We start from the raw sequence: 23,579 nt of genomic DNA on the forward strand, positions 1-23,579 counted from the left end.
ACCGGAGCAGCGCCATGTGGCGATGGGGAAGGCTCAACAAAGCAGCCCTAAAAAAGCTGGTCTGTCCGCCCTTCCCGGGGATGCAGCTAGTGCCTGTGCCCTCCTCGGCGGGCTCTTGCCTGGGAAGGGAGAGGAGCGGCAGCGCCCCGGCGCACCCCCCGCGACGCGGACACGCACACACAAACCTACACGTGTGCGTGTAGGGGCACACACGGACACAGAGGCTACTCCGCGCAGCCAGAGCAAAGTTTGCCCGGGGGCAGCCCCGCACCCGCTCCCTCCTCCCTCCCCGCTGGCGCTGGCCCCAGCCCCCTCCTCTCCCCGCCCCCGCCGCTCGGCCCTCCCGGCCCGGACACGGTGTCAGTCACGGCGGCGGTTCCTTTCATCTCCGCCGCCCCCGCCCCGCCCCGCCCCGACGGCGGAGGGAGGGAGGGCGGGAGCGATGCTGAAGTTGCGCTGCCGCCGCCGCCCCGCGCCCCACCGCCGCCCCCCGTGGGGCGCCGCGCCCGCCGGCTGCGGCAGGAGGCCCCGCGCCGGGCGCTGAGCGCGGAGGCGGCCGGGGGCGCCGTGCCGGCAACTTTTTCCCCTGCCCGCGGGCGCGGAGGGAAGCGGGGGGGTGGGGGGGTCACCGTCCCCGCCCGCTCCATCCCTCCCCTCCTGCTCTCCCTCCCTCCCGGGGCTGTTTCTTCCTCGGCCCCCCGCCCCTCGCGGTGCCGCCGAGCCGAGCCCAGCCGTGCCCGGAGCCGCGGACGAAGCGGCGGACAAAGGCCCGGTGGGTGCGCGGCACGGGCAGCGCCGGCCCCTTCCCCCGGGACGCCCCCCTCTCCCTGCCCGCCTCCCCCCAGCCATTTTAACTCGGTCCCGCCGGGGAGGTGGCAACTTCACTCGAAGGCGAAACGCGGGCGGGCTCCGCTCCCCTCCGCGTCTCCTCGCCCCCGGGGTGAGCCCGGGTCCCGGGGGGATGGAGGGGGGTCGGGTCTCCTGGGGGGCGGTCCCTGGCGCGGTCGGGACACGGGCGGGCGTATTTCGACCTATTCCGGCCGTGCGGCGCGTCGGGGCGCGGGTCCCCGGGACGTCGGTGTCGTGCGGAAGACGGGGTACCTCGGCCCCGAGGGGGCGGGCGGACAGGCAGGGGTCTCCGGCTGCCGAGAGCAACCCCGAGGAGTTCACGGGATTTTTCCTTCTTCTCTCCTCCTTCTCCTCCTCTCTCCTCCTCCTCCGCCCTCCTCCTCCTCCTCCCCCCGCTGCTCCGCCCGCTCCCCTTCCCGCGGCGGGCCGGCGGCCGCAGCAGACGCCGCGCTGCCGTGAGGATGCCGCAGCTGCCGGGGGCCGGGGGCGGCGGGGGGGGACCCGGAGCTCTGCGCCACCGACGAGATGATCCCCTTCAAGGACGAGGGGGACCCCCAGAAAGAGAAGATCTTCGCCGAGATCAGCCACCCCGAGGAGGAGGGCGACCTGGCCGACATCAAGTCCTCCCTCGTCAACGAGTCCGAGATCGCCCCCGGCGCCAACGGGCACGAGGTGCGCGGCCGCGGGGGCTCCGCGGGGCAGCGCGGACCGAGGGGCGCGGGATGCCGGCGGGCTCCGGCCGCCGCCGCGGGGAGGGAGCTTCGGCGGGGCACCGGGGAAAAATTTCCCGTAGGAAAAGAAATCGTTCCACCCCAAATCCTGTCTCCGGAGGTGCGCCGGGCAGAGCTCCTGCCGCGCTTCGGCCCGGGACGAGAAAGTTGCCGCGAGTTCCCCGACGGTGCGGTGGTATTAGACCTCAAGCAGCCATGAAATTTCCTCAGTAAAATCAGCGGGGTCGGAGCGTTAGCTGTAAACTCTTTAAGGGATTTACATAAAACTGTTAGGGAAGAAATTCCCGACTCTAAAATAACTTCAGGGCGAGCGCGGAAACTGCCTTTTAAATTTTTTTTTTTTTTTTTTTTTTTTTTTTTTTTTTTTTTTTTTTTTTTAGTTTTCTTTTTTTTTTTTTCCCCGAAAGATCTGCTAAGGAGGGCAACCTGATTTTCATTATTATTTTTGGTATCTTTTTACCAAGATTGTTTTGACCGCCAGAGTGCCAAATATTTTCCAGAAATGATCCACTTTCATTAAATGAAGGGTGCTTCTGCTAGAAATGCTTTGCAAAGCCCTGTAGTTATTCACGTTGTCATAAAACAATAGTTTACACAAATGTTTCTGGTACAGTTGCCTTCCAAGCAACTTAGGAGGAAAAAGAAAGATGTTAATCTTGTGCTCTAAAATCCTCTCTTCCTTCAAGAAACTGTAGCAGTGTGTTTGATAAACGAGCATCCATACAATGACTTTTCTTCTTTTTCTTCTTTTCTGATGGTGGATTCCTTGTGGTCAGGTTTCCAGGCAGACTCAAGCACAGGATTCCTACCATGATAAAGGCAGAGAGCACCCCGAGGAAGGTGAGAGTCGCACAGTCCCGTCTTGCAATGTTGTCCCTCTGTGACCCGCCACACAGTCCTCAAACTGGAACTTGGTTTGCTTTGGAAAGCATACATTTAATATCTTTCAGGGGGGAGGGATGCCAAAGCCTTTTCAAAACGCATTTAAAAAGGAGGCGAACACGCAGCGCGTTTATCTTGAGTGACCAGATGGTATTCCAGTTGTTTAGAAACTGATAAGTAGGCCAGATGCATCTTCACTGAAGAAGTAACTATTTTTAAGATATCACCTTAAATACATCTATTTCTTCATTCATACAGTGTTCAGTTGTGCTCAGGAACCCTCTGCTTTTCTCCATAGCCAAAGTCTGTCACTTAAATCTCCTTTTTCAAATCTAAGTATGAGCACATCTCCTGCATTTTTTAATGTCTCAAATGGTTAATTTCGATTGAGGAGGACACAGGAAGTAGCAGAGTTGATCAAATATCATTTAGGAAGCTGGACACACATGCAAAGAATGTGTGCTGTGAAGGGTAGAAGATTATGTTTAAAATCAAAAGCTTATCATTACAAGCTAAACCAGATTATAAATTCTGTATAAAGACAGACAGAGTTCAGTCCTGGTGCTTTCCAGGACTCTGTGGCCATCTTCCTCCAAATTTGTAATTAAACAGCATAAAAGCAATGATGTCCATGCTCAAAGCATTTGGGCAGTGAGGGCGAGATGTTCCGCTCTGGATAGTTTTCAGCTCTGCATCTTCTTAAAAACCTCACTTTCAAGTAGTATCCTTGTCAATGGGGAGACCTGTTCACCCTATTTGCAGGACCTGGACCCAAACGCTTTTTTTTTCCCTACCAAATAGCCTCCCTCACTGGGCTTCCCTCGTGACTGTAGTACCATGTGTGCTTAACAGCCTCCCTCCCAAATTGTTAGGATCTCCTTCCAAGCCACCTCCTGCCCTTTAATTGTTCCCAATGAGCGCAGTCAGAATGAATTGTTTGCTGCTCACACTGTCTCAGCAAGAGAAGGAAATTATTTTATCTACTTATCACAGCCTTGTTCTCCCTTTCCTAACAATGATGTTGGAAACCCATACTGGCAATAATTCTGAATTGACAAATCCTAGAGGCATGTATAAAATTGGGGAAAACTGCTACTTGGGAAATGTGATGTCATTGCTGATGTGTCTACTTTGATTTTAGTGAGTACTGGCGAAATTGTTTATTTTGAGGCTATTCTGTATTTTAAACATAAACTCCTCACTGAGAATACTTGCTCCTTTAAGAATTTGCTCTTCCTAAAAAAAAAATGTTTTTAAAAATTGCTTTGTATCATTTTCTGTCAGCAGTAATTTCCATGAGTAGGGAAGCATTTGCATGCAGAACATTTTTATATATCCACAGTACCTGTTTGAGTGCTCTAACTCATGAGAAATGCATGTATGGAGAATAATGTAATCATTGTTTCATCTTCCATAGGAAAGCATCCAGACAATGGCTTATACAGCAAGGGACCATCGTACTCTGGTTATTCTGGGTATATCATGATGCCAAATATGAATAACGACCCCTACATGCCTAATGGATCTCTGTCGCCACCCATCCCCAGAACAGTGAGTTATCTCTTCCAAAGGCTGGGTTTGGCAAGCTGGGTTTCCTCCTGTTTGGTCTGCAGAGCCTGTTTACAATGGGGTCTTTTGGGTAGCTTCAGTGACGATGAAGGTTCAGCTTCTGCTGTTCAGAGCCTCTGTCCAGTGAAGTTTGACAGCTCTTGGAGGTGTTGGTCGTAATCACAGTGGAAAAGCTGAGATTAATGTCTGCGAACAGGGCTGGGGGCTTTGTGGGGGGAGCTCTGGTTTACTACTGTAGGATAATGTATGGCAGAATGATGTAAATGCTGTCTTTGTAGTGACTGGGACAGATGTGAATTTTCTAGCTTTAACTCTTCGTTTGTTGAGGAAAATCAAGGGCTGGAAGCAGAACTGCTAAAGTTACATGACAGCAAGATGAGAAGATTGGATTTTTAATTTTTTTTTTTTTTGCTTATGATGTGGCATTGCTCTTTGCTGATTGATGTTTATTTCCACCATCAATTGGTCTGCTTGAAGGCTTTATCTATCTGACAGCATTGCTTTGAAACATACTCTTTATCTTCAGCCAGAAATTGTGAAATGGTCGTTTAGGAATTAATATCAACCATGGTGCAGTAGTTACAGCTTTCCCTTACATTGTGGTGAGCACTGATTCTTCCAGGTTGGTCCCTCTGTTTCCATTGGTGTAGATTAATGTTTAATGGATTTTCGTGTACTTTTAATTCTGGATAGTCAATTCCCATTTATTTTTGTAAGCCTCTTGGTATACATACAGAGCAATGGAGGGGCAGTGTTAAAATGAGCTGTGGAAATTATATTAGTGGAACCTGAGTGGAGCGGGAAACAATTTGCTTGTAGGCATCGTGCTGGAAAAATGCCGCTGCCGTTGTGCGTGCTGTGAGAGGAGGAGCTGGATGCTGTTACTTCCCTGTGATAAAGCATTTTTCCCTCTTACTGGCTCCTAGATTTTGTTCTTGGAGGTCTCTGTCATGGCATTGTTTTGCTCTCTGACGTTCTTGATTTTTATTCAGGACTGTGGCATTTGACTTCGAAAACAAAAAGAAGGGGGCCTGATCTGTACTGGTAATTTGACAGCAGCGAAACATGTTAAATTAGTGTATATTTGGAGTCAGAGTGACAAGGTGCTTTGGCACTGCAGAACACATGGATCTGCATTTGAAAGATGCAAAAACTCGTGCAGTATATTACTTTCTATAGCTGTGGTGTTTTTTTGTGTATAAATTCCAGTTCAGAGGCCTACAGCCATTTAGGGTGAAGCATGATGATCACAGTCTGTTGATATTTGTTGTTGTAAACGTTGTTCTACATGAAACTTCCTTTTGGATGTATCACAGGGAAAAGCATGCAGCTTTTCAAGAGGGCATCGAGACTCAAACCTACCCTTTGGAGGACTAGGAAACTCCAGACTTTTTTTTTTTTTTTTTTTTTTTTTACCCCCTCTTTGCCTTGTTACCTTCCTAAGAAAGTCCTGTGTGTTGGTGCATGGCTTAGGACAACAAAATCCAATTTAATTATTCACTGAGGATTTTCTCCATATATTCATGCCGTGGGGCTGCCACTCTTTACAGATCTGGCATCAATGCCCTCAGAATATCATCTTGCAGAGGCTCTTGAGGAACTGCCCTTTGTGGGTGTGGTGGAGGGGAGGAAAGGGGGAAAACGCGTCTTGTTTTTAATTGTAAAGCTGCCTGCTGAACATCTGAGGGGCTAATTTAGTTCAGTGCTGCTCTTGCATGTTACAGCAGCACCACTATTTCAATAAAACAGTGCCGTTGCAGGGCTGCAGTGTTGACATAAGCCCGGAGTTCTTTCAGTTTAACCACAAGGCTACACGCTTGAGTTATTAAATAATTTTTTTGTTTAATTGAACTGTAATCTTTGCTGGGCTCGTTGCTGACAGTTGGCTTTTAATGCGCGGAGATCAAAACGCGGCATCCCGGAGGTGACACGCTCGCTCTCCCCGCGCCTTTCCGCGGCTCCGGCGCCGCGCCGCGCTCGCCTCCGTGGGGTCCCAGCCGCTGCCCTCCAGGTTTGCTCTGCCTCCCCTTTCCAGGGCGAGCAGCAGCTGAGATCAGCAAGCACTGGAGGCAGAGGTCTCCCCTGGGGTGTCAGCAGTCCCCAGCCATTTGTGCCTGGTGTGTACCTGCGCCCTGCTATTTGCATGACAAAGACGCTTCTTGTTGATGCATCTGTTGCCTGGAGGTGTTAGCCAGGATTAAAAAGGCGCCCTGGGGCGCTGAATCTTTTTTTCCACCTTGGAAGGACCTGCTGACTGCAAACTGCCCCGGGGATGCACCCCTGGGGAACGGCGTCCAGACACAGGGCAAGGGACCATCTATGAGAAGGGAGAGCAAAGCTTTCCTGGAAAGGGAAAAAAGTTACTTTCATCAGCATATGTAGAGGGGAAAAAAAAAACCCTTTCCTTTTTTTTTTTTTTAAGGTAAATGCTTTAAAAGCTTGCTTTGTGAAATTAAAAGTACAAATCTATAGTCAGACACAGCTTGCCTAATAAATTGTAATAAAAAGAAATAGAAGTCAGAGTTCAGTGCAGCTTTTGGAAGGGAGAGGGTATTTGAGAAGGATTCAAAATCTTCCAAAATCTGCTGTTGTTAGAGAGGTCTTGTCTCCCCTTGTCTTTGAATCCTTCTCCTCCTCCTCCTTTTTTTTTTTTTTTTTTATTTTCTTATTTTACTGGCAACTGATTTGCTCTTTCCAAGTTGTATTAGTAGGAGCAGGAGAGTGTTAATTGCAAGTTCAGGTAGGAGCCTCGTGCCGCAGTTTGTGTTCTTACCAGATAGGTGGGTGAGTGGAGAAGCAGCAGTCGGTTTGGTGGCTGCAGGAGAAGTGGCAGGTGACGGTGCCAAACCGCAGTAACACCTGGTGAATGTGCATCCTGTGTGCTCGAGATAGCTCTTGGTGGTTTCTGAGCGTCGCAGGGGTACTGAAGGTGGGAAATGGAGACAGCTGTTTGTTTTCTAACGTGTGGGGTTTTCTCCCTTTGGCTAACAAGACTAGTTTTGGGGTGGCAAAGCTTTCTTGACTGTTTGATGGGAACGTGGGAACAGAGGAAGTGGCTGAAGAAGGATCATTTCTCCATGTTTTAAGTTCATCCAGAAGATAATTTTGGATTTATTTCTCATTCCCCATGAGTTAAACTTCCTATGGAAAGATAGGGGATTTCTGCAACCTACTTTTTGTCTGTGTTCTTGGGGTCTGGGTTTCTTCCTGGCTCAGCTGCCTCTCTGCAGCAGCTGGATGTGTTAAATAGGTCGGTGGATACAATGTATAAACATTTTATGGCGACTTGTACAGTGCGGCATATCTGAAAATGAATCTGAAAATGACGAGGAATTGTTCCAAGAGAGTTTGATTGCTAGGAACAACGCAGGACTAGCCCAAATTTTGGATATTCCTTGTGTGTTTCTACATGACAGGGGGTATGAAGTTAGTTCCCATCTTGAAGAGCTCATGTCTCAGGAGATTCAGAGGGTAATATAGACAGAAGGAAGGATGAGGGTAGAAATAGCAAAAATGAGAGGCTATGGAGCCTCAGTGAGAGGGTTTTGTTTCCCTAGCTACATCTTCTGTTCCTCTGAAAGTGGGCTGATTCACTTGCTTGTGGGGAAATTTTGGAGCCCCAAGGGGAACATGTGGGAGCTGCAGAAGGACACAAACCTGATTTTTCACTGTATTGTCTTTTCCTGAGAATTTGCTTCCTCTCACTATGCAGTTGTAGGGAATTGCTGGGAGCTGTGGCCAGCTGAAACCTCCCTTGCCCAATATGAAATAGGCTTTCACAATGCAGGAGTTGTGGCTCGGCTCCTGCTCCCATATCACCCACCAGAAACCTTTGCTCTCATTCCGAAATTGACATTGGAGCAGGATGCTCTGGGGCTTTAGGCAGCTGTGGTCCTTTCACAGATGTCTCTCTTCCCTCCACAACCTGAGGAAATGGGCAGCTGAGGGGCTCCCCAAGCCAGAGCTGCTTATCCAACACCAAAGCTCTGCAGCTTCACCCCGTACAGCGCACGGCTTCGTGGTGCAGCTGAATGATGCCAATTAACTCCTTAAATAACTTTGAAATCAAGCACACAGGAGCACAAAGCTTCTTGACTGCATGGAAGCAGAACTTGGAGTGTATTAGCATTTGCCCCGGCAGGAATTTTAGCATTATTTTCTGAGGAGCTCTGAGTCGTGCCAAATGGCAGCACCAGGAAAGAACGGGAATCTGCTCAGTCCTAATAGTGGCACCTCATTGCTACAGACACGTCTCTCTTGCTGCTCTGACTCAAGCAATCACAGCTATCAGTCTAAGTTAGTCAGAGTCAGGCCACTGTGGAACATAAACCCAAGCCGTGAATCGTCATGGGATGAGTTTTGGTGGCATTTTCTTTCCACCACTTAATAAGATGAATCCTCCATTTGGAGAAGGGGCAGAAGAAGTTACCACACTGGCTCTACGTTGTCCTTGTCTGAAGTTTGGTCTGGATGCTCCTGATCAGAGCTCCAGGCACAGAGTTCACTGTTACCATGATCTTTGGCACATACTGGTGAAGAGAACACCTTTTCAGCTTTTGCTGCCTCCTCCTTGTCACATTGATGCAATTAGCAAATCTAGGTAATTGTGGATGGGTAAGGGGAAAACAAAATGTTCTCCTGAGGTGTCAGTACAGAGGCAGTAATTGTGTGTGTGTGTGTGTGTGTGTGTGTGTGTGTGTGTGGCTTGAGCAGAGGCATTATCAAAAACCCCACCCATTGCAAATCATCAAAGTTGGAGCTTTTGTATAGCAATACGTGTGTGTGTTTATGTCCTAAATATCCCTTTTTTCTATACATCTAGGAGCTGATTCAATATAAACTTTAAATGGTAAAGCTGCTGCTTACTTTTTAAAGTGGTTTAAGCAAAATGTCATTCCTGTCTCTTTTCCAACTTAATCCCAGCCCAGAAAAAATGTTAATAAGAATAGCTTGTTATGGGCTGCAAGTGCCAAGGAGGATATGGCTCAAGAAGAAAGCCTGAAGCTCCACAGGTTCAGGCATCAAAAGAGGAAAAGGCTTTTTCCAGATAGTTGCAGCACTGCATGCCTGCAGGCATTGAAAAGCCTGGGTACCGCAGGCCTGGCTTCTCTTGAGTACTTAACTTCTGTTTATAGTTAGCGAAAATGCCTCCTGATATGGGAAGGAAATAACCCACACAAAAGCATTTTACTGCTGCTTAATATTTCTGAAGTCCTATCAGAGGCATGTGCTTTTTTTTCTTTTTTGCTAGTAGTAAAACACCATGTCTCTCAAGAAGACAAAGAGACAAACGTGCAAGAGTCCATTTTAATATGGACACCGAACATTTTGCGACATGAGGGCTGTGTGTGTGTCTGCCTGTGATCTCCTGTGCTGCTCTCACGTGGATGGACCCTGATCCAGTGTCTGTCTGGTTCAAGGGAAACACTGCTGGGAGCCAGGGAGTCTGTCCTTGACCTGGTCGAGTCAGGTTGTCCTCAGCTTGTGTCCTCCCCGCTGCTGCAGGGAAGCCATGTGCTGTGATGGTCCAACTGTGCAGATATGGCTCCCATTTACCCCAAACTGCCCTGTCCAGGATAGCAGACTTTTCTCTCCGAGCTGGTTTTGGTTGTAAGACATGTTTGGGGTGAGGACAGTTCTCATCTGTTGGGTTTGGGTCCCTTTCTGCAGGACACTGGTATGCTGCTCTTGCCCGGGCACTTGGGGATTAGTGTCTCTGTTGCTCCGGCCCTTCATAAGCATTAGATTCACTTAAGAAAATTGCACTCAGAATAACTTAATCTAGCAACCCAGTGGCTTCTATTTGAGACTTGGATCTTGTGGATATGTTTATTTAGTTTGGGATTCCCACTTCAAAGGAATCTGTCCTCTCAGCAAGAAAGTGATTGAGCATTTAAATAAAAATGTATTCATTGAATCTTCGGGATTGAGCTAAAAGTGCAATAGGGAGTTAACATGTACACCAACTGCGCTAATCAGTCAGGAATTGCCCGCTCTCCTAAAGGGGAAGAAAAGGGGCCTGAACTGCCCAAGGAAAAATGGCTGGCCTTCCATGGCTTCTCGTGGTGGTGTTGCTTGCTGGGGCTTCAGATGGAGGATGAAGGAACTAGAATATCTTCGCCTGTGATCTTCAAAGTTACCAAGTCCCTTGTGTAGAAGAGCATTTTAACGGAGCTGAAAGGTCGACTCAATGATTGTTTATTTTCTTTAAATGGCTGTGGATATAGGTAAGGTTGAGGCATAAAATCAATGGGATGAGCTCAGTCAGCAAAAATTACAAGTGTAAAGTTACGGGGCTTCAATTGAATATTTATAAAATGGGCAGCTCAACTTAAAAAGTGAGTGTAGTGCTGTCACCAGCTGTAACACATAAACCAGAGAATTGCTTTGGCCAGGAGTTACTAAGCAAGCCAGAGAGCAGTTAATTCCCAAAAGCATCTGTCTATCCAAGCATTTTCAGTACCCCAGCTTGTACTTCAAACAGCGCCGCACGAGTCAGCGGGCAGGTCTGCTTCGCCCAGACCAGGGCAGGGGAGGAAGTCCCTTGGGAGCGCGGGGCTTCATGCAAGTGTTTGCCAAGGAGCAGGTACGTGGGCATGTGCTCGTGGTGTGAGGCAGCCCTGGTAACGCTGCTTCGGCGAAGAGCAGCGGAAAGCTGCTTGCGTGACCTTTTTTTTTCTTCCCTTTCCCCTCCTTGCTTTCTGAACAGGGAAGCTTTAAAATACTTTGAAACAGGGTGGTGCTGCACGTGCCAGGCTCTGCACATACGCAGCAGCCTTGCTCTGAGAAACCTGGAGATTGTGGGAGCTGCAACAGTGTCAGCACAAGGAGTGAGACTGCACAGAATTGCAAGGCATGATGCTGAAATCCTGTGGATACTGATGACAGCTCAGCTTCACCTTAACCTTAACTGACTTGAACGGAGGGGTGGATGGGGTTGCAGTCATTATCCAAAGAAAACCAGTCTGGAAATTGTTTGATTCATCATGTATGTTCAAAAAACAGGGAAAGGTATCATTGGACTTTGGTTGGGCAGTTTTGTTGGCTCAGAGGTGGAGAGTGATGAGCTCTAAAATGCTATCCCTGTAGGCTCAGTATTTCTGAGTAGACATCCTAGTGACACTGGCTGCTCAGAGCTCTCTCTGTGTAACTGGTGACTTAGCTATGCTATAAGGCTCTATTTCTTCAATTTTCTGCCTTTTTCTGTGTTTCAAAACTGTCTCAGAGGTTTATCTTTGTGACGGTCTGTTGTCTCTCCACAGTTCTGGCGTATCTTTTTTCCTTGATCTTTCTTCATCCCTATCAAGTCTTGCATTGGCAAGCTTTGTCTAGCAGAAAAAATTACAATGTGGAGGTGACGATTAAAGGTGTCAACACTTGTCAAACACAGACCCCAGTCTGGGAGAAGGCCTTTTGCCTGCCGATGTGCTAAAACGCAGATAAACTGTGTCCAGCAACGCAAATATATTTGCTTTGTTTAAATGCTGCAATCCAGTGATTTGTTGAGGGTCTCTCCTTTCTGTAGTTTGAGTGGTGCTGTATTGGGTTCAGGAAGCTGCAGTTACAAGTGGTCATTGTGTTTTTCCTCACTCTTTATTTTGCTCACTGGCAGTCCTGTATTTTCTTCATTGCATTTTGTATCATTCCCTTGTGCCCTCACAGTGAGCAAGGTTCTTGCCACCAACCCATGTTCTGCCTGATGCGGCAAAATTCTATTGTATATCTTCTTCAATTAGTTTTTACAAGCTGGATTCATTCTCACATCTGTGCCCTCTCCTTAATTTAGGCTTTGTGGCACCTTGTTCCATCCTTGTGGTCTGATCAGCAGCACTTCTATATCTTAAACTGAAGAAACACTTGTGTACGGAAAAGTTGAGGTGAAGCCGGAGAATAGCTGGGCTTGACCCAGTTCAGGGACCCCTGCAAACTGAAGGATGCTGATTGAACATCTGGATGGGAATTAGGCCCTGCCAAGTGTAAAGACTGTCCTTGTGCTCACATCCAGGTCCTCCTTTTACCAAATACAAATGTATGTGCAGGTTCAGCCTCTCGGGGAGCTTTTGGGAGTGGGGCGGGAGCTCACAGGTGAGCGAGGGTCAGGTGTGGGAGCCCAAGGTGATGGGGCAGGCCCAGGTCCCCTCCAGCCTGCTGGAGATCCACACATGAAGGAGCAATGAGCTCATCCAGCTGGCCCTGGGAGAGCCAGTGAAGATCTTGAGGAAATAACCCATACATGGAACATACTGGAATACATTTTTGAAAACTCAAGCGATTAAAATAGTTTACACCCTTAGGGTTCCCCTAGTTTGGCTGCCCTCTGACAATAGCATGCTGGGCTGTATTTTGGTCTGGTTTTTACTGCCCAATTACCTCCTGCACACAATTGAAATTCAGCTTGAAAAAATAAGTTTCAAGTGAACATGTTGGATTTGTTCAAATGAACACGTTACTCAAAGCCTTCTCTCTTGCACTTTATTTTATGTCTTAAATACTCTTGCTATAGGAAGAAAAGGAAGCTGTGGTGGATTTAAAGGCAAAAGAAAATAAATAAAACTTTTAAAAGCTTAGCTCTTAAGTGTATGGATTTTTCAGGTTTTGTTGAGACTTTTTTTTTCCTATCTCAGTTATTTTGAGGATATTTCTAAGATAATAGTGCAGCGATCCTGTTTTAGATGCAAATCTTCAGAAGGAAGGATTGGAATAGGAGAACCACAAGAAAATGCTAATTTATTAGGTGACTCCCCAGACAGTTTGACAGCAATATTGCAAACCCTTTTTTTTTTTTTAATTTTATAACTGGCAAATATAATCATCTTATCAGAGTGACCTGTAAGAGGATGACTTCATACTTTGTAATAAGGAAATATTAAGAGACTGTAGAAGAGCTGGTCAAAACACTGTCTTGAAACATTTTTTAGTTCAAGGGTGCTTCCAAAACAACTTGTGTAGGGAGCTTTCTCTCTTTCTTTGACACTTTAAATCCTTCCTTTTACTGCTTTTTCTTTCCAAGGATATGTGTGTAAGTGAGAATAATGCAGGCTAATGGGGCCGAACAATAAATGTTCAGTTGGGAAATGTGGTTGAATCAAAGCCACTTCAGAAATCCCTGTGTTTGGTGCACAGGCAGACTTCCTAGGAGAAGGAGATCTCAGTGGTGGGTTTGTGAAGCTTGTCTTCCAGGACTCCCAGTAAATACAGCTAGCAGTAAATACAGTGCTTACTGTGCACAAACGCCCTCCTCCATTACATGAATCTCTGTGGCCAGCATCTAGTGGACAAATTATTTTTCAAGTTCAGTCAGCAGAAGAGCCTACAGGTGGATGTTTCATTTTTCTTCTGGAGGTGGCATGTCACAGCCCAGGAGCCCATAGCTGATGTTGGCCTTTCTTGTGTTACCTGGGCTTCCTCTCTGTCCTCTGCTGGGTTCTCCCAGGAGGGTTTGGCTGGTTAATCCAGTGGCTGAGATTTGATCCTAAGAGGTTAAGCCAGGACTGGCAGAGGTGCCTGCGGTAACATAAGTGCCGCTGGTAAGTTATAGCTGTTTCAGGGCTGGAAGAAAAGTTTGTGCCTGTGCAATTAAGCATGAAATAGGTAAATTCTGTGTATAATTGCCCAACCTAGAGTGTAGCATGAGGACGTGACCCGTGGAAATTGCATGCATCAGTGACTGCTGGCAGATTCCTGGGAAGTATCCCTGGTGCTCACGCTGGCCCTGGGGTTCTGTGTGTGTTTGTGTGTGTGGATGTTCCCTGCTTCCCCCGGCTCCACACTCAAAAGCAAAGGCACAGTCTGGGAGGAGACTTCTGCAAATGAGGACCTGAAAAAGCAACATTTGTTTGGAACCTTGGAGGAAGGTGATGGCAGAGGTGGCAATAAAATCCCTATTTCCTGAGTTCACTTTGGGAATTCACCTGAAAGACAGCTCACTTCTAAACATATGTTTCTTAGGTTGGTTTTGGTTTCAGGTTTTTTAATGAAAGCAAATGAAAAGTCTGAGAAAGTAAAAACTGAGATGTGTGTGGTGGAGGGAGGGAAAATAAGAGGGTTGAAGCCAGTGCAGATAGGAAGAAAGTTTGTGTCAGTGCTGGCTATGACTGTGTTTCATATCCAGCCTTTGAATGAAGGAGCAAACAATCTACTAGAGTTTCTAAATAAAAGCAAGAAGGGCCCTAAGAAAATTAGCCCAAAAAAGGTTTTGTCAAAAACCAGACTTCGTGTTTTCTCATTTTCCCTCCCTGCCACACAATAGCACCCGTATCTTCCTGCTTGGTTTTCTGTTTGCTCTCTCCCCTGCAGGGGAGCAGGCTGTTTGCCCTCGGCATCATTTTTTTCATGCCCCACTTTTTGTCTCCCTCCCTCTCAGAAGTTCAGTGCAAACACAATTAGATAACGAGCACGGTGCGCTCCCTCTCCTGGGAACCTGCCATTGATTCACAGCTCTTGCACACAATGTGCTGGGAATGACCAGCCAGGGTTTCTCTGTCAGCTGCCCTGGCACCGGCCTGGTGGGACTTTTGTTGTTTACTGTAGGGATGGGACGACCTCAGAGCAGCTTTTTGAGATGGCAGCTCGGCAGCAATGGCATCTGTCTTCCTCTTCCAGCTGTGGTGGGCACCTGCCAAGACCTCAGTTATGTCTGTGCCCTGTGCCTCAGCAGCCCCTGGTGGGAAGAATGGTTTGCAAGGAGGTGCCAGCTCATTTGCAGCCGGAAGCTTTAAACTTTTTCCTGGGCATCCTGAAATATCTTCTATTTTAATACACTACAATGCAGCCGGGCTGTGTTCACTGGAGCACAGCTCTCAGCTTCCTATCTGTGCTTCTTAAGTGGTGTGCCCCGGTGCCTTTGCCCTGCCAGGGTTAGCCAGGTCATCTGTGGCATTTTCTTTTGTTTCTTCACACCTCTGTAGCTACAGCTGATACACTGTGGCCACGGCTGGTGGCTGCACAGTCCCCAGCACCACAGCCACACTTAAAACTCAGTTTGTTGTGGTCCTGCAGGTAGCCACCTTGAAGGGATTTCAGTTCCTGATTTCAGGAGTGGGTGAGGTTGGTTGTCAGAGTCGCTGGCTCTCTCTAATGTGGTTACCAGAGAATCCTGCATGAGGAGAAGCTGTGCCTCTGCTTGGGCACAGAATGCTGCCTGTGCAGGTTATGGAGCAGGCTGCATGGGGTGAAAACCTGGCGGACAGCCTTCAGGTGCTTCTTTTGGGTTAAATAGTGTCTCTTGAATTTCACTGAATAGCTACAAAATAGGAGCAAGCTTTTGAGAAAAAGTATCAAGTAGCAAGTGAATCCTCTGTAAATGAACACAAAAGTCCCCGGAAGGGAAAAATTAGCAGTAATTACAGTAAAACATACTTTTTCATCATAGTAATGGTTTGATGTTGAAAGGTAGCGTTGCAGCATCGTGTAAAAGTTACTTTTCTGCTGTGTCTTCATAGTGGTGAATGTTTTGGAGACCTTTGCAATGCTATGCATGTTACTTGTTCAGTTTTTGGAGGTTGGCATGTGTTTCTGGATACTTGAGACTCCTTGTGGGATAGACAGAAGTTGATTTAGCTGTCCTGCAGATAATGGCAGCAGATCCCTCTGTTTACAGTGACGTCTTCAGCTCCCTGTATCTTTCCACTCTTTCCTCCTTGTTGCTTTATGAGCATCCCTCTGCTTATCAGAATGAACACCAGAGCCACAAAGAATTAGTCTGGATTTTAAAAAGCAGGCTGTGCAGGGGAAGCAGTAAATTTGTTAGGGATGGCAGGAGAGTAGAGGGAGGAAAAACTCCAAAACCTTGGATTACAACAGAAAAGACTTCTGTCTTGATACTGAAAAAATGATAAACTTTTACATCTTGGAAAAGAGCTTGCTACGTTTGACTCTAATTTCAGCCTCGGTATGGTTAGTGTGTTAAGGAAGAGTCAAAGTGAAAATGAGACAGTTTCCCAGCCTTGAAATGACAGGGACATAAGCTCTGTGTCCATAGGGAGAGAGGCCAGATCCCTTTGCTGTTGTCTTTGAGTCGGGGTTTTAATGACTACAGGGAGGAAAGGAGTGTTAGTACAGCAGAACAAAAACGATACCGCTAAGAGGAAATTATTTTTATTGCTAATACATGGGTGCTCGTAATGTTTAATTCTTTACAGCTTATGCTTTATTTGCACATTCTTCCTTCCTCAGCACTCCACACACTGTAGTGGTAGGACCGTATTTCAAAATTACAGCTCCTAAAGGCTCCTATTCAGTGGTTTTACCATGAATAAAAATATTTGTCAAAGTTGCCCTGGTGCTCAGACTGGGCAGCACACGCACACAGAGTGGTTCAGCTGCTGTGCCCTCCTGGGCTTTTGCTTTTTTACATCCTCCTTATCCTTCCTCCTTTCTGCTGATAGTTTTTTAAAGTTTCCTGGAAATATTTTTTCAGGGTAATGTAGATGTATGTTTAATTAAAATTCAGGACAGTCTTTTCTTGATAGAAATTTGCTTTTGTTTCCACCAGCAAAGCCAGATGAGAAGAGAGAAGGCGCATGGGAGCATTTGATGCCCCTGAAAACCATATTGTGGCAAGAGTAGTTTTAAAGCAGCCCAAGAATTGTCTATATGACTGGAGGAGAGGGAGGCTTAAATGAAGTTTTGCAGTATTTTATACTTTTAGGTCATTATTTATCTTTTTAGATAATTAATGGAGATTTAGTGTTTGCCATGTGCTGTGTGTCAGGTTTAAGGTAAGTGCACTACTGGCAGTTTGCTACAAGGAGCTGCAGAGCGGAGACAACCGCCTGGGCATCTGCAATTTTTTCCCTTGCATCAGGTGCTAAAAGTCACTAAACGTACTGTGAGTCACAATATTTTTTCCCAATTTGACTCGCTTGCCCAATCGTATTTTTACTTCAGCCTTTAGGCTTGAAAAAGCATGTGCATAATCAGTTCATTTTGTGTGGTCTAGGCTATAAAAATGCCCCCTCTGTTCTTTCCATATGAAAAACGTGTTTTTAATTTTGGGGAACTTATATAATTTTCTGTGCTTTCTTTTGTATCTCAGATTAAAAACAAATGCTCCCTTCCCCTAACTTTGCATGTTCCAATTACGGAGTTGTGAAAATAAGTCATCCTTCAGCTTTTGTTACTTTAAAACAGCTATCGGTGATGTCAGAGTCAATACTAAAAGCATTAAGAATGCTGGCAGAATGTAATGCAGCTGCAATCCAACATGATGTTGGAAATGGGGTTGAGAGCATAAAGGCTTTCCATATTCCCAGGGCGCACAACTGCTCGCGGCCTTGGCTTTGATCTCTTCAAAGGCTGCTGCCTCCTCCTAGATGGAGAGACTTGGCTGCCACTCGCTCGCATTGAAAAAAGGCAGAGGTCTCTATTCAGGCAGAAATCAATCACTGTGCAGAAACAATTATGTGTAATTCAACCATCATGAAAACAGGGTGAGATTATGGGTTTGTTACCTGAGTGACTGCGTGGAGATGGGGAGCAGCGGACGCGGGAGTCCTGCTGACATGCCACATCTTGATGACAATTATAGACACATGAATGATGTGGCGGGCGGGGGCGGCAAGATGACAAATGCTGGTCACGCTGTCCAGCAGAGCAGAAAATGAGGTTACAATTGGGAGATAATGTTTGCATATGTAACCATATTTCAGCAAGCTGGGCAACTTCAGGGAATAGCAGAGACTGGCGATCGTAAACAAAGTCGGTGTGTTCCATGACTATTGGCTTTCCACGATACAGAAATGTGCATGTGCAGTGAGAAACCCCTGTGCCACGTCCTGAGGAGCTGCTTGTTTAAAACAGCCCAGAGGCATTTTTGTCCGGGAGTGGGGGGAGGGAAGAATTGCCTGGGAAAAGGAGAAATCTCCAGGGTTTGGCCCTCAGAAGGCAGAGGAAGCGAGCAAAAATCCATCTCCATCCCTCTGTGTCTCGGGACGGGGTGGTATTAACATGGCAATGAGCGATGGCTGTTTACCAGCGGCACTGAGGAGCGCGCCTCTGTCTCCTGCCTTCCCCTCCCAGCGGGGATTTTCGCTGGCCTCATGGCAGCGCATCTCTGAGCGAGAGCGTTTCTGCATTTGCATGGTAACATTTGGGCTGCAATAGGCTGTTGGTAGTGTGACGTGATGCTCAAAATATCTTCTGATGTATAATGGCCTCCTTTAATTAAGAACTTTTTTTTTTTCCTTCCCCTGAGTGGTAAGCACTAAGTGTCTGTCTTTAAAAGGGGAACTGGCATGTGCAGTATCTGCCATGAGAATATTTATTTAAAGTATTATTGCTTATAAAGTCTCAAAATAGTTTTCCTCCCCAAAAGGCAAAATAAAACACAGATGACTGATTATAAAATGGTATCCCTGCTCACTTTGGTACACAGGATGAGCTTTACCTTTTATACTGCTCGGGCTTAGACATCAGAGGCGCAAGAAGCTGCTTTGAGTTACAGATCTTCAAACAATAAGTCAAAACAAAAAATCAATCCCTCCAGTCCCTGGGTGCAGTTAGCTAAAGATAAAAGAGAAAAATAAAGTTATGCTAAAGCAGATAGAGGAAAGGAACAGATATGCCAAGGAAACACAGAGGACAAGTGCAGAGTTGAAGTGGGCCTAGTGTGAGCCAACATCAATGAATTTTTATCTTATCAAAAAGTTTTAGGGTTGCCAATTCTTTTCAAACTGGATCCACTCTGCTCCAGGGCTGCCTGAAGCGTTGTCTTCAATAAAAATTGCTTCTCCCTACCCCCTGCATACCTCCCTCTCACTCCTAAATGTAATCACATGCAGGGATTAGGCTGCACCTCACTCAAGGTATGAAACTTTACTGCAGACTTCAACAGTAAATCAAGGACTCTGATAATCTCTTGTTATTACAAATATGAGCTGAGATTTCTTTTTAAGTATTTGGTGAAAGATGCATAATACAAAAAAAAAGTAAAACTGTTTTCTTCTGGGGTTATTTCTCCCTCCACCCTGCCTCCCAATAAATTTAAATTACAAAGGAATTCCTAAAATAGATTTTTTTAAATTGATTTGAGATCTTTAACATTTTTTCTTAGCTCTTTCTTGAAAATTTCAATGTCAATTAACTGCCTTTACTGAATCAAGTATGTAGCTTAAGCATTAACCTATAAAGAGGAAAGCACTGCACCTCATTGTTGTGATATTAAACCTAAATCCCTCTTTGTGTCTCTTCAGGACTGACATCTTAGGGGTCTAATCAAGCCAAAAAAAGCCTTTTTTTGAAAAGAGGTCTGTTGGCTTTGACCTTTTTCTGTTTTTGTTGCATCTTTTGGGGTGTTTATAATAGGGGGTGAGCACATGTTTGTATACTGTCAGGAGGAGCTCGAAGCGTCTGTTGGCATCCCTGGATCAGGACGGCTGGTGCTGGTACCTGGCCATGGGCACATAAGAGGCAGACAGGAGATGGCAATGCTTCAAGTAATACCTACAGAAAACACATCTATCCAGCCAAAAGTGAATAATAGACCTAGGTTGTACATTGCCTTCAAAAATACCTGGAATGAATGGATAGTCAAAGGATTTTGGGAAGTCATTCAGCTCAGTAGCTGGTGTCTCAGGGCCTGTTTCCCTTTCTACAGTGTGGCATAATATCCATTTCAGAGGTGGGGCAACAGAGCACAAGAGGAAGAATAAAGGGTTCAAGGTATGCAGATTAAAGAATGCTAAGGCAAGGCTATTGATGTTAGGTCTTGCTCTTCAGTGAGAATTTGAGGGGGCGATTTCAGACAGCTGCCTGGTAAACTGGAGCTGGATCTTCTCACTTCGGGCTGTTGAACTGCTGCCTTTGCTGCTTTGAGAAAAACAGAAGGCACCCTTTTCTACGTGAACAGTTGCATGAGCTGCTACAGAGGTGTTTATGGGATTGTGAACTGAATGGAAAAAGGGTTAGTGAGTATAGATGTTACTGTGAAATATGGTATGGAATACATGGCCCACGCTGTGAAAAAAAATGGTATCTTTAGTCTCTTGTTTCAATAAGGTGGAAGTTACTGTAGGTAACTACTTAGAATGAATGTTCAGCCAGTTATTGCCTTAAAAAAACCACATAAAAATCTGCAGCTAGATAATTATTCCCATTCATCTCTGGGTAGATTACATCCTAAAGATAATATTTTTTTAATTGCTGTAATAGTTCTCCTTATGGTTGTCTTCTTTGAAGTGAGGAGCAGCATGGCATGATACAACAGCAGCGGCTGCACAAGGAGCTGAACTGAAGCTGAAGGCTGCCCAACTACAGCTCGGTGTTGTGGACCTGCTTTTGTCCTTTATCAGTTTTCATTTCCTTCAGTTCAGCTGTAGGTGAAGCCTTGTCATCAGTAACTGTCAGCCTCTCAAAAGAAAAATTCTGTATTTTTGGAGGCAAAAATGGGCTTGGTACTCACAATGCTTGGTATTGGGTATAGTGCCTGCTGACTGGTGTAGTTTTGCGAGGGCCAGTGAGAAGACCAGTGGTCCTTGGGATGGCTGATACAGAGCAGAGATCTGCAAAATAATAATCCTGCCCAAAGGAGGAGGATAAGCGAGGCCTGTGGTGCTTTGTGATCTTTTGCGTCCTTCCTGAAGAATGCTATGCACAAGCTGCAAAGAGTGTTGGTTTGAGTCAGGATGAACTAGGACACCTACAGGGCTTAAGCCCACTCTGAAATGGAAAGTGCCTTAGCTTGAACTTACAGAATATATCTTGCTTTTTTGTGTGTTTATTTGAAGGATTTGTTGAATGGAAGCAAAGGCTTGAGCAGAGGTGAATGGGAACTGCAATGCCCTGCCTGGCCCCTCTGCCCCTCCTGCCCTAGGAAAGCAAGCTTGTACCTAGTTGCTTTGGGAAGCATCAGCCATCTCCCTTTCCCATTTCAAATATTTTGATTGAAGTATCGAAGACAAATGTGTTGATTGGACCTGGTTCCTCTCAGTGTGAGGCTTTTCTTTCTTTGTCTTTTGATCTGGCCTAGCTGAGCATCGCAGCAATAGCAGCTAATTGACTTAGCCTGTGTCAACTGACTGCAGTACAGAGACTCAGTTGTTTCAGCTCTCCCAGTACAGCACGCAGGGGATAAACCCAGTAGCTAAATGCTGTGTCAGGCCAGGATGGAGCCCGGGCTAAATGCAGAGCAAGGGCATGGCGTGGAGGTGTGTGCTGAGGAACCAGGAGCCCCTGGGAAACCTGTGGGATGGCGGGGCAGGCGTGCTTTCTCAAAGCTGGCCTACTTGGCCTCTGAAGTAAACACTAATTTGCGGTCTCTTCGTAGGGAGGGAGCAGTCTAATAATGCTGGGATAATTTTCTTGCCAGCAATGCTCGTTGTTCAGGGCAGCATTTAACTTCGTCTGGTTGGGACACTCAGGTTTCAACAGTCGGCCTGCAAAAATGGCAGACAGCCTGAAGGTGCCGGGTGATTCGCTAGATGCCCACGATGAGAGACACATCGCTGGGTCCTCTGAAGGGTGACACCGGCTCATTGGCGCGAGCAGAGAGAGGGGGACGGAGCTCTCCTTCGATGGGAGCGGGAGCATCAATGGGTGCGTGGGGAAAGGCTCGGGAGGGTGAAGCTGGATGAGGCTGCGGGAGCGAGGAGTGACCACCTGAGCTGCCGGGCACACTTCTGCCCCGGGATATCTCTGGCAGCAAGGAGTCCTCCACTGACACCGGCTCAAAGGTCTGCCCTGTTAAGTTCTGTCCCAGTGGAGACGAGCCTTAAATAACAGGCAGATGTTTGCAGAGCGTGTATTATGGAAATCAGACCAGTCATAACTTGACTGCTCTAAAATAATGCACGTCTCTTCTAAAGAGTGTCGGCTTAGTTTTTTTTGGCTCCAGGCAGAGACAAATTTGTGTGCGCAAGGCAGTGGCCTGTGTGGGGCGGCCGGGGGCCAAGCCGGGCCATTCCCATCCCTCGGGGCGCTCGGGCTGTCCCAGGGCGGCACCGAGCTGGCAGCGCACCCCCTGCTCCCGTGGGAGGGTTTCGCTCCTTCCTGCTCCTCCTGGCTATTCCCAGTCCCTGCCCCGAGAGAGCTGGGGGCGCCGTGGCAATTAGGAGGTTGCCGAGGCAATTAGGAGGTTGTCGGTGTGGCCCCGCAGCTGCTGATTTGCATGTCTGCCTACATCGGGCAACTTCCATGTTCATCCACATTCCTCCCCAGGGCTGCCAGCACGTGGCTGTCTCTCAGGAGCTCCTTCCCACGCCTTGGCAGGTGCTATCCAGCATGTGACACAAGTCCTGTCCCCGGTGCCCCGAGCTGGTGGGTTCAGCTTGGTGGGGTGGCTCAGCAGCACACCTTTCCTCCTCCTGGAAAGTAGTTGTGGGCAATGCTTCTTTGTTGTCAGCACTTGCACACGTCACCTGCAGGAGTAACTCAGTGTTAAAACTAAGCCTTAGTCTTGTTGGAAACTTATTTTTTGTATTTCCTGTCTTTCCAAAGCTTGAGCTGATCACATTGCCCTCGAGCAGGTGTTGGTGCCGAGGGAGGAAGGCTGTCTACTGCTCTCCCTCGGCAGCCTCATCAGCCGGACCTGCAAAAGTATTGAATTAGCTTTATTATGCCACTGATTTGAAGTCATTACTGGTGTAAGCCGATGTAGTTCCATTATTGTTGATGGGATTGGGACTCTTCACGTCACAGGTGAATTGGACTCAATTAACCAAAGCTGTGGTCTTAATTAGAAGCTTGGCTTTCAGTGGCTCCTCCTGGGCCCTGGAGGTGGGACACCCCCTGCCACATCTTGCCACCCCACAGGTCTCAGCGAGTCAAGGGGAGAAGGTGCCGCTTTTTCCCATGCAGCGTCTGCATGGACCATGTGGCATCCTCTCTTGTGCTGCACATCCCTGCAGCTTTGCTCTATGGGAGAGGAAACCCAGCACAAAGTGTGGAAAGTGCAGACCTGCCCCTTTGGGCTTGCCAGTGCAGACACTGGTGCCTGTGTTGCGTCAGCTCTGGATTGTCCCCATAGCTTAAGTAGTCCAGCCAGGAAATGAGCATTTTGCCCTTTGCTTGAGAGACTGTCAAGGGTTTTGTCAAGATACTTGGCTTGACAGGCAAGTGGGAGGTTTTGTGTTTTCACTAGCTGACAAGTTTTCAGTGGCCATGCCTGGCTCTTCTAGCACCTGGATGAAGCAACATATCTGTAAGTTCTTTATGAAAAACCTGATGCTCATTATTGCACTTAGAAAAACCCTGGCACAGGGAAGGAATCATCCATTTGTGGGACTGGCCAGCAGCACAGCTCCCAGGGAGGTCCAGGGTCCTGCATCCCACTTGGCCTCTGTGGACCAGGAACCTCTACCCAGTGACCTCACGAATGGTTTCGTGCACCCTGTCTTCATCTTTCCAAAGCAAAAGGCGGCTCTCCTGAGGCACGCTCATGCTGGGGTGCCAGCACGTGCCGCTGCAGCAGGGCTGGAATGCAGGACCATCCCAGGGGCATGCCTGGCTGCCTTTCCTCTGCTGCTGGAGGGGGCGACAGCCTTTTTTTGAAAGCACGCACCCTCCTGCTAAATATAGCATCAGTGCAGGCTCTATTTTTAGTGTGAGTTTTAA

The 23,579-nt window shown here is 47.3% G+C and overlaps 1 protein-coding gene across 1 annotated transcript in view; it reads left to right on the forward strand.

Moving 5' to 3' along the window:
- Positions 1–838: 838 nt before the first annotated feature.
- LEF1 (lymphoid enhancer binding factor 1) overlaps positions 839–23,579 on the forward strand; it is a 75,783-nt gene continuing 53,042 nt past the window's right edge. The window contains 4 exon segments of the mRNA XM_038136377.1: positions 839–1,339; positions 1,341–1,521; positions 2,357–2,420; positions 3,880–4,013. Of these exon segments, the coding sequence (XP_037992305.1) occupies positions 1,311–1,339; positions 1,341–1,521; positions 2,357–2,420; positions 3,880–4,013 (408 nt within the window). The 5' untranslated portion in view covers positions 839–1,310.

The sequence above is a fragment of the Motacilla alba genome, chromosome 4 (genome assembly GCF_015832195.1).
Source record: "Motacilla alba alba isolate MOTALB_02 chromosome 4, Motacilla_alba_V1.0_pri, whole genome shotgun sequence".
NCBI lineage: Eukaryota > Metazoa > Chordata > Aves > Passeriformes > Motacillidae > Motacilla > Motacilla alba.